The sequence below is a fragment of the Pteronotus mesoamericanus genome, unplaced genomic scaffold (assembly GCF_021234165.1).
Source record: "Pteronotus mesoamericanus isolate MK-2021 breed Mesoamerican mustached bat unplaced genomic scaffold, CSHL_Meso_final contig_182, whole genome shotgun sequence".
Classification (NCBI taxonomy): domain Eukaryota; kingdom Metazoa; phylum Chordata; class Mammalia; order Chiroptera; family Mormoopidae; genus Pteronotus; species Pteronotus mesoamericanus.
Window position 1 is genome coordinate 15,418,341 of NW_026555078.1, and position 17,725 is coordinate 15,436,065.

Below are 17,725 nucleotides of genomic sequence, written 5' to 3' on the forward strand. Positions count from 1 at the left end.
GTACAAAACATCATAGGTGCCCAGGTCCTCTGGCCTTGTGGCAGGTGGTTTCTGAACTTCACTGAGTCTCAGAACCCATCTGGAGAGTTGGTTAAAATGCAGATTCTTCAACCCTTCCCACCCCAAATTCTGATTAGTAAAATTGGGGCCCAAGAATCTGCATTGTTGCATCCCCCTGGTGATTCTGAAAGAGATGGCTCAAGTGCCCGCTCCCAGCAAGCTGAGAGTCATTGCTCCCTCTGATATACAGCTAACCCAAAACCTTCAATAAGAAAATTGAGGCCCAGAGAAGGAGAGTGATTTATCCAAGATCACACAGTGAGCCACTGGCTGGGCTGAAGTTTGAACCCAGGTCTCCGGTTTCCTAACCTGGCCTTTCCCCACCCTACGCCCCAGGTTTTGGCCCTTGTCACTCTTATCTGTCTCTTACACTCTCTTCCTCAAGGAACACACACAGCCAGGCTCTACTCAGGAGGAAGAGTCACCAGGGATGGGCTCCCCAAGTCCCACAGTCTTACAGAGACTTTAGAACCTCAGAACCTGTTAGAAACGTTCAGTAACATAGCTTCTTTCATACTCTGTGTGTGTGCCCATTCATACGTACACACACGCACACCATCAGTGACTTCCATGAGGCCATGGCTTTGACATTGGTTGGTAAGAGACATGATAGGTTGATTTCTACAAAGTAGGGCCTACTTTGCTGGTCTACTCCCAGCATCACCAATGACCTGCCACAACCCAGTGGGGCACATGGCCCACAGCCCCCTGACCAGCCTGGGTTTTCTGTCAAAGTGTTCAATGACATCCTCTCAGAATACCAAAGAGCTTCCTGGGTCATACAAACACCAAAAGCCAGGGGCAGGCAGTTAAGGAATTAAGTAATTGATTCCTTAGAAATTCCTAAGGAATTAAGACAGTATGTTATTATTGTAAGGGTAGACCCATAGACCAATGGAAGAGAACAGAGCTTCCAAAAGACCCACAGCTGACTGGTGACAAAGATGCCAGACCCAAGAAACTATACTGTATGACTCCATTTACATGAAGTTCAGTAATGAACAAAAATGACCTATGGTGACAGAAGTCAATGTGAGGGTATTGACTGGGAGGGGACATGAGGGAGCCTGCCGATGGGCTAGAAATGATGTGCATGGTTACCTGGCTGGTGATTGCATGGTATACCCATAATAAAACTCACTGAGGTGGACCATTAGGATCTGGGACCCTGCATGAGTTAGGTCTGAGTCTCTGATTCTTGTTCTGCAAAATGGAGACAATAAGGCCCCCCTCCTAAGGTTACAGTGCAGAAAGGGTCTGGCACAGGGAGCCATAAGTCAGCAAACATCCATGTAAAAGGAGGCAAAGGAGGAGAGGACAGAGCCCAACAGTGACAGTAATAAAAACAACAACAATGATCCACGAGTTACCAATTTGGAGCGCTAACCATATTCCAGGCCATATCATATGCAAGGCACTGCTTGTACACTAACTCAGTCCTCTCATCTCTATCAAATGGAACAATGTTTGTATGAAATGGATGAAATGACCCTTGACATAGGCTGGAGAGAGAAAGGCTGTAGTCAGACAGCGCCTGGGCAGCGAGGTAAAGTTTCTCCATCAGTCCTCCAACTCCTGCCTTGCAGAGTTACTGATGTGGCTGCCAATCAGGTAGCCCAGATCCCACTGCAGCCCAAGGCCAGTCCTGGGGCTTTGAAATCACATGGACCTGGGTTCAAATTCTGGCTCTGCCTCTGTTAGCTGTATGATGTTGGGCAAGTGGTTTAAGCTCTCTGAGCTTTAGCTTCCTCGTCTGTGGATGGGGTTAATATTATACCCTTGTCAGGACAGTAGTAAAGAGTAGAGACTCTATGTGTCACATGCTTGGCACACATTAGTCGCATGTAATAATTACTGCTATTGTTTTCCCAAATCACTCTGATACCAGCTTGCCCAACTATGTATGTTCACAGAAAACCAACACTCTATGCCAGCCCTGCCTCATAGAAGACAACCCAGGGCATAAGGCTGGTTTATTCACCCGCCGACTAATTCACAGGATGTCAGCAGAGGTTCTGCTCTGCACAGAACGTGGATCTTGTCTGCCCCGCGGGGACAAGAGCGGATGAAACCCTGCCTCAGCTCCCACCAACCACCTCCAGCCCAACCGTCCCCTCTTCCCGAGCACCTCGCTCAGCCACAAACAAGCAGCTACACCACAGCACATATTGGTTTGTCCTGTACTTGTCTTTGAAATCAAAGCTGCCTCTGGTAAAATGCCATTACAGCCTGGGCTCACTGGATCCAAAGAGATTCATGGATTTGGGGGTGCAGCCCAGATGAAAATCCCATGGCAGCTGTCATGCCGGGAACCTGGGGTGGTATAGGGAGAAGGGGGAGAGGCTTCTGGGGTCTTTCCTGATCAGCAGGCAGACAGCCCCTGCTTCCCTTTAAGGATGCTCAAAAAAAGCTACAGGCACCTCCCCCACCCCTTTCACCACTGGAACCCAAGATTTTGTACTCAAGGGTCCTGGTGGGAAAAAGACCCCTTGCTAGATGCAGGACATACCCCCACCCCAACCAATAGGGGAAGAGATGGGCAGGCAGATCCCCTCCTCCCTCCCCTGCAGGCAGCTCTGCCCACCCCCACCCCCTCCCCGGCCATGCCCACCCTAGAAGCTGACAGCAAGGGAAGCAGGGTCAGGGGCCCAAAGTTGTGCTACTGGCCACGTGACCTTGGAAAAGACATTTGCTCTCTCTCTGTCTGAACTTTTCTCCCCATCTGTAAAGTGGAGGACTGAATTAGAACAGCAGTTTTCTTATCCTTGGCCCCCAAGCAGAGCTCTTCCGGGAAAGCCCAACGGTTGTGTATCTGACTCCAACGCAGGCTGTGAGCTCCATAAGGAAGGGAATCGTGTCCAGTTTCCCTCTAACCTCCACACCTAGGACACAGCAGGGGCTGTGAAAATGATGAAGACTGTTGAAAAGTACCAATCGACCCCTAACTCTGGCACCCTGTGGTGACCAAGAAGAAGAAAATGGGGTCCAGGTTCCACCACAGGACCTGCTTTCCCTGAGACCAGTGGGGTGGGAGACAGAAGCCCCTTATTTCCTCTTTATATGAAGTGGGAACAGCTGGCTACTGCCATCTCCTTTTTGCCTGATACCTTCAGATCTGGAGAGTGGCAGGGAGCGGGGAGTGGCAGGGAGCAGGGAGGGGTTGTACCGGGGCCCCAAAAGGCAGAAGGATTAAGTCGCATGGATTTTGCACCATCGTTCTCTGTGGCAGCTCAGCCCCACAGAGCTTGGATGGTACAAGAAACTGGATGGCGAGCATTTGTCCAGGCAGGAGCTGTAAGGAGGGGCTCAGTGTGTGCCTGCGCCCCTCTGTGTGCTGACAGCCCCAGCTTTAGGAGACAGGGTAGAGGTTTGTACTAAATGACCGGGAAGGATGCTTCATACTCAGATTTTGCAATTGTTCAGACAACAGGCCCCCTTTCTGGGCGGTGAGGCCCCACCTGGCCACACCAGCCCCTACCAAACCTGCGTCCCTGGCACAGCCACCGTGAGCTCTCAGCCTCACCTCATTCACGTCAATCTCGTTCCTCTCCATATAGTCTCGGTCGTTGACCTGCCCGCCATCCACAAACTCCATCAGAAGGACCCTCTTGGTGGACAGCTCCCAGTAGATTTGGGGGACCTGGAACAGGAAGGGGCAGGTCAGGAAAGTCTGGAGGGCTGGGAGCTGGGGGGCGAGGACCACCGAGAGGCAGAGCGAGCCAGACAAGAGCAGACACTCCTCCCAGGAACAGCAGAGAAGGCCTGAGGGGCCTCAGCAGTGACGGGGGACAGAGGGAGGCAGGGCAGGAGACAGGCTGCACTGTTTCCTGCCCTGCCTCCCCCAGCCAAGCCCCCGGCCTCTCCTCTAGAGACCCCTCCTGCTTGGGGACCAGAAAATGGCTTCCCCACCCTCCTGGGTGCCTTCCAGACACTGTTAAAAGCCAAACCTGAAATTGGGACTTCAGGGCAAAAGTGTGGAACCTCTCACACCTGAGCAAGAGTTGGTGTTAAAAGCTATTTCCCTTTCTCACCAGGCCCATTTCCGGCACCTGACAGGGACCCCAACCCGCTGCCTCAGTTTCTACACCTGGGCCATTCATGTATTGTACCTATGTATGAATGTATAAATGTATGAACAAATTAATGTTTATTGGATGATAAATTTTTTGGTCAGGAAGTCGAGTTTTCCCGTGCCTATTTCCTACATGCAAGACCCTGTGGCAAACAACACTGGATCCTAACCCAACACCTATTCCCAGTCCTCTTTCTTTCCCAGTGACAGGAAAAACTAAATACTTTCCCTGCAGGCCTTACAATAGGTACGGCCACATGACACAGTTCTGGCACATAAGAACAAAAGTGGAAGTCTACTAGGGGACCTGGGGAGGTTTTTATTTTCTAGATTTGAAAAAGGGGATGTTTGTAGATGATGCCACTCTTCTTACTCTGCAGCAGCTATCTTGCAACATGAGGAAAAGCTCAAAAAAATCAGAGGTGCCAGCCCTGATCTTGTTAAAGCACTAAGACAATATCAGCAGACAACTTCTGCGAGCCTTCCTGCCACGTGAGGAAAATAAATCCTTTTTTGTTTAAGACTCTCTAAATCAGTCCGACTGTTACCTGCAGACAAATGCGTTCCTCACTGATATGCTCTCCAATCCCCTCTGACTCTGAGAACACCCAATTGCCAAAAAGGGAACATATCTCCCCAAGGACAGGCAAGAGACTGGGCTGCACCAGGGCTGCTGGGCTGCCGCGTGAGGGAGTGGCACCCAGCAGTCCCACCGCAGCCAGGAAGAAGGAATCACCGGATATCAGCACGCCATGGCTCCCCAACAACTTGATGGGTTTATTTCTACTTACAAACAAAGAAATGAGAGAAGCGAAGTCAAGTGTTGGGGGCATTAAGGACTTCCCTCATCTCAACACCTATAACTCACCTAGCAGTAAGATAGCAGCCCTGAAGTCAAAAAAACCTGTTTGCTGTTCCTAGCTCTGCTAATAACTGTCGTGACTTAGTCCAGCCCCTTAGCTCCTCTAAGCCTCAGTTCTCCTCATTGAAAGGAGGCTGCTCCTGCCCCCCACCCCCAACCCCACCACAATGTGGAGTCTGAGCGTAATGAGGGCCTACATACAAACGTACTGCTCTGGGCTCTCCGGAACAAAGGTTCCTGGCAATCAAGGTGTCATCTGGGTTTGCTACTTTCCTGCCGTATTTGCCATTTGAAAATCTGGGCCAACAGAGAAATCTGTGATTCTTTGTTACTTTGAACTTAAAAATCAGTCTTGCTTTGGCTTTTTTTTTTTTTTAATCCTCACCTAAGGATAGATGTTTATTGATTTTAGAAAGAGGAATGGAGGGAAGAGGAGGAGGAGGAAAGAGGGAGAGAGAGAAAAACATTGATGTAAGAGAGAAACCTTGAACACTGATAGGCTGCCTCCTGTACGTGCCCCGACCAGGAGTCAACCCCACAACCTAGGTATGTACCCTGACCAGGGATTGAACCCACAACATTTTGGTGCACGGGACAATGCTCCAACTGACTGAGCCACCTGACTAGGGCTGCTTGGCATATTTTAAAAGGTATCTTTAAAAATATAAGCACAAGTCTGCTGCTCTTGTTCGTGGCTTCCAAATGAAAGGGACATATTATGGGGTTAAATTCTTCCATCAGTGTGTTTGGAACTGAAGCTTGGCCATGGGCACTTGGGAATCTGGAGACAGGCAGTCAGACCCCCATCTGGGCCTTCCTGCACCAATGTGGGAACAGCCAGGAAAGAGCCACCGATGGGCAGAGAAACCCAGAGGCTTTCCGGGCTTGCCAACCAGGGCAGGGGTGTGCTGGGTTTCCCCCTCTACCACCTTTCCCCCAACTCCCCCTCAAATGCAGCCAGCCCAGCCTGACAACAGAAGCTGCCCCTTTCTTCAGCTGCTTAGGTCTGGAATGACAGAAATATCCAGCCTGGGAGATGGAAACGTTTGTCATGGGAGCTCAGCGAAGACATTGCCCCTTGATGGCTGTAACACAGAAATGACTGCAAGATGCAAAGCTGCTCCCTGCTCAGCTAGGAGAAACTTGGCTTGACATCGGGACTTGATGCTAAATCACCATGTGGGCAGCAGAGTCTGGGGAGTAAGGTGAAATATGCCTCACCCAAACACTCACATTTCACGACTGAGCCTTCCTTTGCTTCTATCAGGGACAGGGAAGATGCAAAAGTTTAACAAGGTAGTAAGAACCACTGACTCACAGCCCCCCAACAAAACTAGACCCTGAGAGGCTCATGGCCAGGGCATCTGCTGACCCCACAGGCATGGTCACACCCTGGCCATTCGGACCTCTGCATCCAGGGTCTCCTGTCACAAAGCAGAGGTGGCCTCTACCTATGCCCACAGTGGGGCCAGTCCTGACCCCAAGAAGGAGAGTGCAGATATGGAAGGTTCCAGCTCAAGGCCCTGGGCCTTGGTCTCATGGCCTGGCTTCCAGTTTGTTCCTGTGTTTTGGTCAACACACCTGTGAAGCCAGCGTAGGCTTGTCTGGACCAGTGCCCATCACCCAGGGCCAGAGCCCTCCCCTCTCCCCAGCCCAGCAGAGCAGAACACAGACCCAGGGTCAGACTATTGGGCTGGAGCCCCAGTTCTGCCACCTCCAAGCTGTGATGGTGGCTATATTTTATAACTTCTCGGTGCCAGTTTCCCCACATGTAAGTTGGTGGTGATGATTACAATGGAAGCAACACCCCCTGCTTCCTACTGGCAGGTGTGAGTGGATACCTGGCGCTCAGCACTCACCTAGCAGCTGCTGGACAAACATCAGCTGCCGTGAGACAGCAAAGTAGCGTTTCACACATGGTTCTGACACACAACCAGAGCTCCAAGTTAATGTTACAGACAGTGCAGCATCATTTAGATCTTCCCCATGAGTTACTACACAGGCAGAATAGCACAGTGGTTTAACACGTAGGCTCCGGAGCAGGCTGCCTCCACTCAGGGCCTGCCTCTGCCCCTGACCAAGAAGCTGGTGACCTTGGACAAATGGTTCCACCTCTTTGAGGCCCAGGTTTCCCACTGGTGACATGGGGCTAATAAAGGCATCTCCCTTGTGGGGCTGTTATAAGGATTAACGTGTAAACACGTGTAATGCACTTTAAAAGTTATCTAACACAGCATGAGCATGTAAAAAATCCTAACTAATAATTAATCCTAATATTAATTATTATATATCGGGGGTTCTTAATCTGTAAGATTCTTAGGAAACTATGGCACTTCTCTAAAAGCATGCACAATGTTTGCTTTTGTGCATCTACCAAGGTTTGTCCACAATGCCTGCAGAGTCCCGGGCTCCTAACCTCACAATAAGAACTGTGGAGTTGGGATGGTAAACACACAATACAATGCACAGATGATGGGTTATAGAACTGTACACCTGAAACCTATATAATGTTATTAACCAATGTTACCCCAATAAATGCAATAAAAAATCTTTAAAAAGAAAAGAAACCGTGGAGTGCCCCTACTCAAGAGATGATGCCCTACCCATCCCCACCTCCATATGCAGAGACACACTCCCATCTCTTCCAGTCCCAAACTCTGTGGTCACTGGCGTTCTCCCTCCTCCCTTGTGCTGCCTGTCTCCCAGGTCAGTCACAGGCCTCACTGCTTGCCCTGCCCCTCCTCCCAGCACATACACTCTGGTGTCAAATGCACAAACGCCCTGGTCTTGACCGTTCAGCCTGGCTGCCTCCTCACCCTCTCCCAGTCTCCCCAGCATCGCATTTGCATTCAGCGCTTGTCTGAGGCACAGAGATTTATAGGGCTGAGGTTATTAAACCCCACTGGAAGATGCCTCACACACTGAGAGGTAAACTCTTTGCTGAGGCTTAATTACGCACAGATGTTGTGATGGGGTGCCAGTGTGCAAAAGCAATCTATCTCCAGTTTTAAGAGCTAAACTGGATTTGCAGCGCAAAATTCACTTCCCACTTGTTATTTGTTTAGGCAAAATTAAGTACTCAGGAGCCTTAATTCTACCATTGTCTTAGGAATGGTGTGCAGGTTTTAAGAAGCAGTAGGTCAAATTGTTACATTAATTATTTACCCATTTGGCATCCTCATTTCAAAATTTCGTGTTATTATTATTATTACATGTCTTGGTCTGGCAGATGCTAGTTGGCCCCAGCCAGGGGACAATTTTGCTGTTTCCATGGGAACAGTGGAGGAGATGGTTCTGTTTGTCTGGCTCATAGTTCTAGCTCTGAAGAGCACCCCTGCCGTGTAAGAGGCAACAGAATGTCCTCAGACGAGTACCTGGGTCGAAGTCAGAAAATCTGGGTTGCAGTCCAAGCATCTCCACTCTGACTGCCATCTACAAAATGGGATGATGGTTGTTGCAAGGATTTGATGTCATCATACCTGCACAGTGCTCATTGCAGCAAAAGGAACATTCAGTAAATATTGCCTATTCCCTTGTATAATCAACACTTCCTGTAATCCCCCTCTGAGCTCCATATCCTGGGTGGAATTAAGTACTTCCTCTTAGGCATCCACAGAAGCATAGACAAGTAAGTCTCTGTCATAGCGTGACCAGCCTGTGCTATAACACATTTGTGTGTTTGCCCCCCAGGCAGGAGCCAACCGTGTCTTACTCATCTACACACACCCCAGCTCTAGCACAGCAACTGACCCAGGAAATGTTCAATAAATGTGGAAGATAGGAATGGAAGAAATGGAATGCAAGTGGAAGCTTATTTTGAGACTCCACAGCACCAGGCAATTAGTCGATATCATTACCTGTCTGAGAGAGCCAAGTGTTCACTGGGCTGCTGACGTGAACTCCAAGGCTGGGGCAGTGTTACTGGATCTGGTCTGCGCATCTCAATGTACAAGCACAAGAGGGTCTGTACACCCACACCTCTGACGGCGGCTGAAAAGAAGCCAGTCAAGCGTACCTGGGCCATCGAGACAGACCTGACTCCCAACTCACTCAGAGAGCTCAGCGTTGCCCATGGCTACGCCTTCCTCCAAAGGCAATGTGTCAAAGCACTGCACCGATCACCACAGCTGTAGCTTTTCCTCTCATCAGCCAAACTTTACAATTCTCAGGTGGCCAGTGTAGATACACCCTCAGTCTCCCCATGTCTGTTAGTCAATCCGATAGCAGAAGTGTAAACACTACCTCCATTTCTCATGATGTCTTCTAAGCCACATGAACACCTTAGTCCAGACCAAGACACCTTCCCATTCAATGTCCTGAGATACCCTCCCCAAAAGAGGTGCTGCCTGACAGCCCAGGAAAAGCTCCTAAGTGCTTTGCAACTCCCCCTCCCACATTCTCCAGGCCCTCTGTGCTAAGAGAAGGGAAAAGCCAGCCTGTCCGTGTAGACCACCACAGGGCCTCAACCCCTGCACCACAAAGAGGTGTCCCAGGGTAAATGGATACAAAGCCTGCTGAGGATAAATTGTGTTAGAGCAGCAGTGTTGCTGTACATCTCATTCCAACCCCTATGTGCCCTGTGGGGGACATCCAGACAGTCCTCAAAGACCAGCGCCAGTGCCAGCTCCTCAGCAGAGCCCTCCTGCCCTCACCGGCTGTGGGAGTCCCTTCTCCTGAGTCTTTAGAGCACTTACCAGCAGGACCTCTCACAAAGCTGCAACTTTGTATTGTTTGATGTTTCCCACCAGTGTCTTCTATTATACAGGCAGTTCTACTATAATACTTGAAAACACAAAAGTGTTCCAGTGCTAGCGACATATTAGGGAACAAACAACTGGATCATAGTGCAAATTTTGTACTTGCTTGTGTGTGCTATCACCCACAAGAAATACCATGTGAACACAAAATTGTATCCAGCTTCCTCCCACCACCCAGGAAAACACAAGACACACGCCTCTCAAACATCATCGCAGGTAGTATGGGTCACCCCACCCACACCTGATGTTATAACTTCCTGTCCCATTTCAGGCGGCCCTCCTTCAGCCACCTCACAATAACTCCCAACTGGCAACTTTCCTGATGCCCACTTCGCAAACTGATGTCAAGGAGAAGTTCCATGTGTTCTGGCATCTTAGGTATTTCATAGCTATTTAACATGTGTGAAACTACGCTACCATTTTTATTAGATTCTTACCTTGTTTTATTTTCTGTGTCACTGGTGATGTTGTTGAGTGTTTTAAGCATAACCTGTTTTCCCCACGAGCCCTGTGGTTCCTGTTGAGTGACTTTGCATACTGTGGATATTTCTAAGAACACATACGTTTGTTTTGGCGGGACTGACTGCCCACTAAATGAGCTATTGTAATATACACAGAGTGTCAGAACAGTGCCAGAGCGCAGAGCACAGAGCACAGTAGCATTAGCTATCATATCATCACCATCATCATCGCCACCACCGCCACCATCATCACCATCGCCCCACATTTCACGGAGGCACAGACTACAGCTCACAGGCCTCTGGGTAGCATCAGTGTCTTGAAACTGTAGATCATTCAATAAACATCTGTCTGATTGACTGACAGGGCAACAATAACATTTGATATTTCTTTGTAACGTTGCCTTCAAGGGCTTCAATGTGCGTCCTTCAGGAAGATGTCCCCATTCATGTCCTGCAAGGGGGAATACTCGGGCTGGGATCAGTACCCCCTGCACTCTCCCACCAAGCCACCATGCCCCCGCTGCCCCGCCCGCTCCTACCTTTAAGAAGTCAAATTGCTTGAGCATTTGCGCCACTTTCTCTGCATTCCTCCCTTCGTTGAGGAAATCCAGCTCCAAAGGCAGGTTTTTCTTGGCTTCATCCACCAGCCACATGAACTCAAACTCTGGAAACAGCTGCTTGACAGCCAGAAGGAGCATCTGAAATCCACCAAGCACCCCATCAGTCAGCTCATAGCACCCCACCAAAGCACCCCGCCCTCCTGCCTGGGTCTAAGTGTTGACAACCCCCCCAGATCTCCCCTGGAGTAAGCGTGGGTGGGAAAACTGCTACCCAGGGGCCTATCACTGTAGTCCGAATCCAAGATGATAAGAAGCCAACAGCCACCAGCAGAAGCAACAACTACCACCTGCTGAGTGCCCCCAGCACACACTCTATCGTTTCCCCATCTTGCAGATGAGGAATTTGAGGCTCTGAGAGGTTATAAGATTTTTCTGAACTTGCCCATCGAGGAGGCAGAAATAGAATTCCACCTGGGTCTACCCAGCCCCAAACCCTCACTCTTTAATATGTCACTGAGCTACTGCCTTGGCTGTTCCCAGGTTTGTGCTTAGTGGCCCTGCTTACAAAGGGCTGGAACGTGCTGCCGCGCTTTAGCTGCGGTTTTGTTCCTTTCTTAAGCTGAGTGGTCGGTACCTCGGTATGTATGCTACTTTCTACACTTTTTCGTACATCTAAACTATTTTGTGATAAAAATTAAATTGGAATAACAAAACAAGGTTAGACAATACAAGAGGAGTAAGAGATAAGGGATTTGACCACTTGGATGAAAAGCTCGGATTTTTGGCAATCTGACCTCACTGTGGATTCTGGAGTGAGGACAGGATGAAAAAAGGGGTTTTAGAAGACTTATCTGGCATTTCGGTTGTCAGTTTAATGATGTGAAATTAAATGTCACTGGCAGAGAACCAGAGTCCAGCAACATCTGCAGAGCACACTCCGGCCCCTCTGCAGTCAGGGACTCAGCCCTGAGGCACCTCCCGACCGGAGCTATGGATTTGAGACGGTCTCACAAGTACACAGACGAGTGCTCTCTAGTGGGTAGGTGAGGTTAATGCTAGGGTCATGGGAGAGGTTCCAGCATTCCAGGAGGGAAGCACCGCGGGCAACTCTCCTGCTCTCCGATAAGCCCTCCTGGGGAGACCACCGACCAATCCTTCCAGTAACTCTTGCTATAGATTATAGTCCAAGTTCTCTGAAAACACTCCCCTTCACCCGGGCTACAGCACAAGGACACCGAACAAGAACTAAGGAACCACGGGCCTGTTGATACCTTCCCCAACCGCTACGAACTAAGTACTTGTGTCCCTCTATCCGCAAATTCATATCTTGAAGGCCTAACCCCAGTGTGACAATGCTGGGACATGGGGCCTTTGGGGGCTAATTAGGTTTAGATAAGGTCATGAAGGTGGGGCCCCTATGATGGGATTAATGTTCTTATAAGTAGAGAGAGACCAAAGCTCACTGTTTCTTTGCCACATAAGGACAGCGAGAGAAGGCAGCTGTCTACAAGCCAGGAAGAAAGTCCGCCCCAGGAATTCAATCATCCGACACCTTGACCTTGGACTTCCAGCCTCCAGAACTGTGAGAAATAAATGTCACAGTTTAAGCCGCCTAGTCAGTGGTATTTCATGATGGCAGCCCTAGCAGACTAAGACCCCACGCAGTCTATCCAGAAGGACTTGCTGAGCCCCACCTAGGAGCCTTGGCTTATGCTTCTTTTCGTCCTGGTCTATAATATTATGCCCAACACTGTGCTGGGCATGGGTGGTACAAAAGAAACAAAGCTAAAGCAGGGCCATCAACTAGAAAAGCACTTATAGTTTTGTTTTTAAACACAAGTCCTAGGCTAGGTACCAGACACCATTCTATAATAATCATCACACAGGGCTGTTCGATTTCTCTCAAAACTCTTTTTCATTTCATTCGGCTGCATTCTAATTTCTTTTCAGTCTTGTCTAGTCTTTCACCGGCTACACCTGTGACCTTATGATAATCGATTTAGTTTCTGTTTTGTTTCTGATTGTGTCACAGGAAACTAGAAGGCAGAGGTGGCAACAGCTAGGCCCAGACTGCATGTGTCAGACCCAGACACCTGGGCACAGCGTCCCCCCGGCATGGCATCTCGTCACCATGCCCTCAGATGGCCCTTAGCTGCCGCCAAAGGGGAGGCAAAGCTGGCGCACAGGAAACAAACAGAAGCACCTGCCCGGGCCTGGGCCAGGGGTATGAGCATCATCTTTGGTGCCTGATTTCCCCTCTATGCTCTGAGTTCAGGCAAGAAATCTTTTCAGACTCCAGCTCCAGCCTAAATTCCAGAGGTTCTCACCCAGAAGGGATAAGAGAGGGAGCCACAGTGAGGCTGAGCCATTTGTTCAATCAGTATTGACTGATTACCTCCTAGGGTAAGGACCCTGGGCCAGATGTGGGTATACACAGGAAGTCGCATGCAGCCTCATGGGCTCTACTCCTGGGGAAGAGGCTTCTGGCCAAACAATATGCTCCTTCATTTACTGTATGGCCTCTGTCATTTGTGAAATTTTTAATTGTCATTAATATCCAAACAGCACCGATAGGCACTTCAAAGATTTTTCCTGTTACTCATCAATTACATAATTATTACTAGTACTAATGGTTATTATTAATACCTAATGTCCTTAATCATAAAAGCAGTCCAAAATTTTACTGATATCAATTGATAATAACTTATTAGTAAAATAATTCATAGCCCCCCCCCCAAAAATTGTACAGTACTCATAAAACTGGTTTCTTAAAGCATTCTGTGGGTGGAGGGTAAGTTACTCCCTTGGTTACTTTAAAATGAAGGTCTATTTGAATGGAGGTCAATGGTTCTTGGTTTCCAAGGAGGACACTATCCATGTTATAGGAAGTCACCAATTTGAAAATTTGGTGCCAGCTACGAGGCCCAGAAAATGTACATGCTCACACGGTTTTGCACATAATTCAGGGGGTTTACCAATCCCTTGAACTTCAAGGGAGTTAGGGGGAGGGGTCAGATTAAGCATTGCCTGGTCGAAGTCTAAAATGCTTTGGGTTGCTGCCATTTTAGACTTTTCTTGGCTGAGGAAAATAAAATAAAATTCAGTTTCACCTTCTGTTTTCATTCAGTTCCCTTCTTAAGAGCCTGCCCTAAGTGGATTCACTTAAGTTTTTGTTTTTGTCTTTTTTGACAACAGATGCAATCAACTAAAATAAAACAGGTGTTGTTATCAATTTGACTTTTTGATTTTTCTTTTAAAATGTATCTTCTCCATAAAATTCTCCCAACAGCCAATATTTTCGGCATTGTCTAGCATGTAGTCAATATCAGCAGATGTTTGTAGAATGTTCATGTGAATAAGTGAGTGAATGAAAAAATGAGTGAACAAATGAACATTTCAAAGAGTCTGTCCTCTCCCCAGAGATAATTATATGTTCACATGTGTGTTATTCCAATGGATTCAGTTTTTCCGATTCTGAGGTTTTAGTGGGAAAAGGGATTATCTCTAAATTTCTGGGAACCATAGTTTTGGAATGCCTGAGAATTTCCTACTTGATTTGGCCCCTTATGAGTCAATCAAGGTACCCTCAACAATTAATATTTCCTTCAAAGTAGAATAATGAAATTATTTTCCTAGAGGGTCTCTGGCTCACAGGAGGAAAAATCAATCATGGGCCATACAGAAATGCAGTGGAAAAATTACAAGACACATAAAAATGTGATTGCTATTTATAATAGCAAAAAATTAGAATGATCATTATTCAGTGCCTACTACATGCCAGGGACTGTGCTACAAGGTGCTTTAAACATACGCTCGCATTTCATGCTCTTCTTGCCCATTTCACAGGGAAGGAAACTGGTTCCAGGAGGTTAAAGCACTTCTCAAGGTCACATAGCTTGTCATTCCAAATGCAGGACTTGGACCCAGGCTTGGTTTTTTTTCTTCTTCTTTCTTTAGGTAGCCCTGTCTCGTGCAATACAATACAGAATGCTACAGTGGGAAGCTTGAGATAAGGCATAAGGAGAGCTTTGTAAACTGTAAAAAATGCAACTGAAATGCGAGTTACTGTTATCAAGTTATTATATATTATAAAGGAAATAATGTTCCATGAGAAACAGCACATTAAATAGAATACCTGCACAGATCTACACTGTAAAAATGGATGTTCGACAAGGATCGAAAATCAATTCAGAATGATGTAAATAACTTGCCATTCATGGGTTTATCTTTGTTCTGATGAGTTATTGAAGTGCACACTTTTTAGAAAACAGAATTATAGGGTGAAGAGAAGCTTCCTTGGGGTTGTCTACATCTCTGAGTTTTTAAAAACATATATCTTTAAAAAGTAAAATCAACTGTTGGATTTTGTGCCAAATACAAACATTACCTAGCCACCCACTGCTCAATCAACACATTCAGAAAAGAAACAAGATGACAGACAGCATGCGCTGAAAATGTTCAAAAAAAAATTAAAAACATTACTGTCACAGGTCTTTATTTTTAGAGACCCTTGGGATGGGCTGGGTGACATCAAATGGTGGATCAGATTCTGGTTCTCAGGCCAAAGTCCCACCCCAACATTGCAGTGCACCTTGGGAACAGGTGGTCCATGGAGGGCAAAGTACCCGACCATGAGTTAGGCTCTTTATGGGGCATTGAGTAAGGGGGTGTTCAGCATCAAACTCAAAAGCCTGAGAGGTAACAGACAGTGACACAGGGTGGTATCACTACTGGGGACCTGGGCATTATGATCTTACCACCGGTTCCCCAGTCATCTGAGTCTTACCCTGCTCTCAGCCAGTGAGGATGGCAGTGGGATCCAGCCAGCTGAGCTCCCTGCCACCGTGGGCCGGCAGGAGCCGCTGCAAACCCCGCTCGCCAGCAGACGGCTGGACTCTGCCTTGTCAGTTCACCCCTTCCTGCTGAATCATTGTTCCAATCTCTGCGCCCAATTAGTCTGGCTCTGGACAGCCACTCAAATCAATAAAAGTCCTTGGCCATGCATCTACAAGTAGAGGTGCCCCAGCTATTAAAGGGACAATGTCAGGTGATAATGACAAAGCCGAAAAACACCCTTGGCTATGCCTTTCTCTTTTGTGCAAAGTCACCAACACCCTCAGGTTCATCAAACACCACTTCCTGAGATTCGGCCTTCATTTCTCCGCCACCATTCAACAGTAGATCCCAGAGACTCTGCCCTTCCCCAAGTGGAGTGCTGGGTTCACAAGAGACACAACACGCGAGGGTGGCACATGCTACTGAGCGCCAACACAAAAGCCATCTCCCCCACCTTCCTGGGTAACAGAACCTCAAATATGGGCATCTTTCATGTCCTTCAAGGAAGGCAGGCCCCGGCCTGAGCAGGCGAATCATGATTGGCCAGCGAGCCAGTCAGAGCAGTCTCATTTCTCTTGCCAAGACTGACTTAGGCTTGGGCAGGTGGCCTACTTCTGGCCAGTGAAAAATGAAGGGAATTCTACTGAGGAGCTCTTTTTTGATAAGGAATATGAGGGAAGAAACAGGACCTCTTTGGCATCTAGATATCGTCTCCTTATAAGAGCAGAAACTGCTGCAGCTGTTGTGGGACCATGAGGGGCATTGCCTTGGAAGGACAAGTCAGGATGGCAGAGTGGAAGACAAAAGGAACCTAGGGCCTTGAAAAGCACAGTGAAGTGCTGGATTAGTCAACACTGACAAAGTCTACACTACTGCCAGAGGTCTTGAAATACAAGATAATATAGATGACTGTTATTTACCCCACTCCTAGTTGGATTTCCTGATACCTGTAGCCAACAACATCCTCACTCTCAAAAGTCTCACTCCTGTAGACCTTACAGCAGATGTGTAGTTGGATGTAAAAGCTCGCTTCTTAAAACTGCAAACACCTGGAAGTTAAGCCTATTTGTCACTCTCTCCTCAGTAGGAGTTACTTCAATCAGAGAGTCTTCCTCTCAAGATCATACTGTGATCAGTCCCAGGGTTGGAGAGGAGACTTGAACACTCGTGGGCAGTGGGAGAGAAGGATGAGGGCCCACAACACCTGGCAGTTAGAGGCAAGGAAGCACCCGAAGGCTATGCTGCCCCTGTCTGCAAGTTCCCGATGGCTAAGGTAGCCCTAATCCTCCCTAGAAACTGCTCTTCTCCTGCCAAGCATCCCTAAGCACCATTCTGGGGCTGTCGCTCCTAAAAACCAAAGTACCATTTTAGGTCTGGACTCAGAAAAAAAATATTCATTTCAAATATAAAACAAAATGAATCTTCCAGTCAGGCTCTCCTTAGCTTTAGAGCAGAGAAGGGAGACCCAGGTAGAATCTCTTCCACCAGAGATGCGGCCCCGTGAGAAAGCAGCACCATATGGTGCTGTTGCTAATGCTGATGGTCCACGGAGGTGCTGACCACAGGCCTCATTTCCAGCTTCTCCCCTGAAGTCTGTGAGTACAGGTCCCCGATCCACCTTGTGCTCCCAGCCCCAGCTCTGCCTCGGCCACCATGGAGGAGCCACTTTGTATTCTGCACATGGCCGGTAGGCTGTACTTCCCGAGAAAAGCATCCTATGCTTATCTCCAGAAGGTGCCAAATCTTTATTACTGCTATTATTGCCATTGACCTTACAGCCACCATTACTTAGGGAGCCAGCGAGGCTCTGAGCAGAGGAAACGGTGTCACCCGTCCTCCTGCCCAAGTGGGTCCCGACAACAGTGGGGCTGGCCAGAGGCATGTTCCCACCTGACGCAGGAGTGGCTGCTGGGTCTCAGGACACCCCCGGGGATCCTCCGAGATCCCGGTTCACACCCAGCGATGGCCATTCCATAGCCACTGACACGTGCTCTGGAAAAGTCAGGCTTCCAGGTGGATTCCCAGGGCCACTCAGCAACCCTGCTCCCTTTTCCAATGCACACAGCAGCTGTTCCAAACCTTCGCCCCCACCAGAGCCTTCAAAGCCACCTCCTACC

The 17,725-nt window shown here is 48.3% G+C and overlaps 1 protein-coding gene across 1 annotated transcript in view; it reads right to left on the reverse strand.

Moving 5' to 3' along the window:
- The window catches only part of ADCK1 (aarF domain containing kinase 1), a 102,331-nt gene that overhangs the window by 18,622 nt on the left and 65,984 nt on the right, over positions 1-17,725 (reverse strand). Inside the window, exons 6-7 of the mRNA XM_054567207.1 lie at positions 10,752-10,910; positions 3,584-3,700 (exon numbers count right to left, since the gene is read on the reverse strand). Of these exons, the coding sequence (XP_054423182.1) occupies positions 3,584-3,700; positions 10,752-10,910 (276 nt within the window). The remainder of the gene's footprint in view (positions 1-3,583; positions 3,701-10,751; positions 10,911-17,725) is intronic.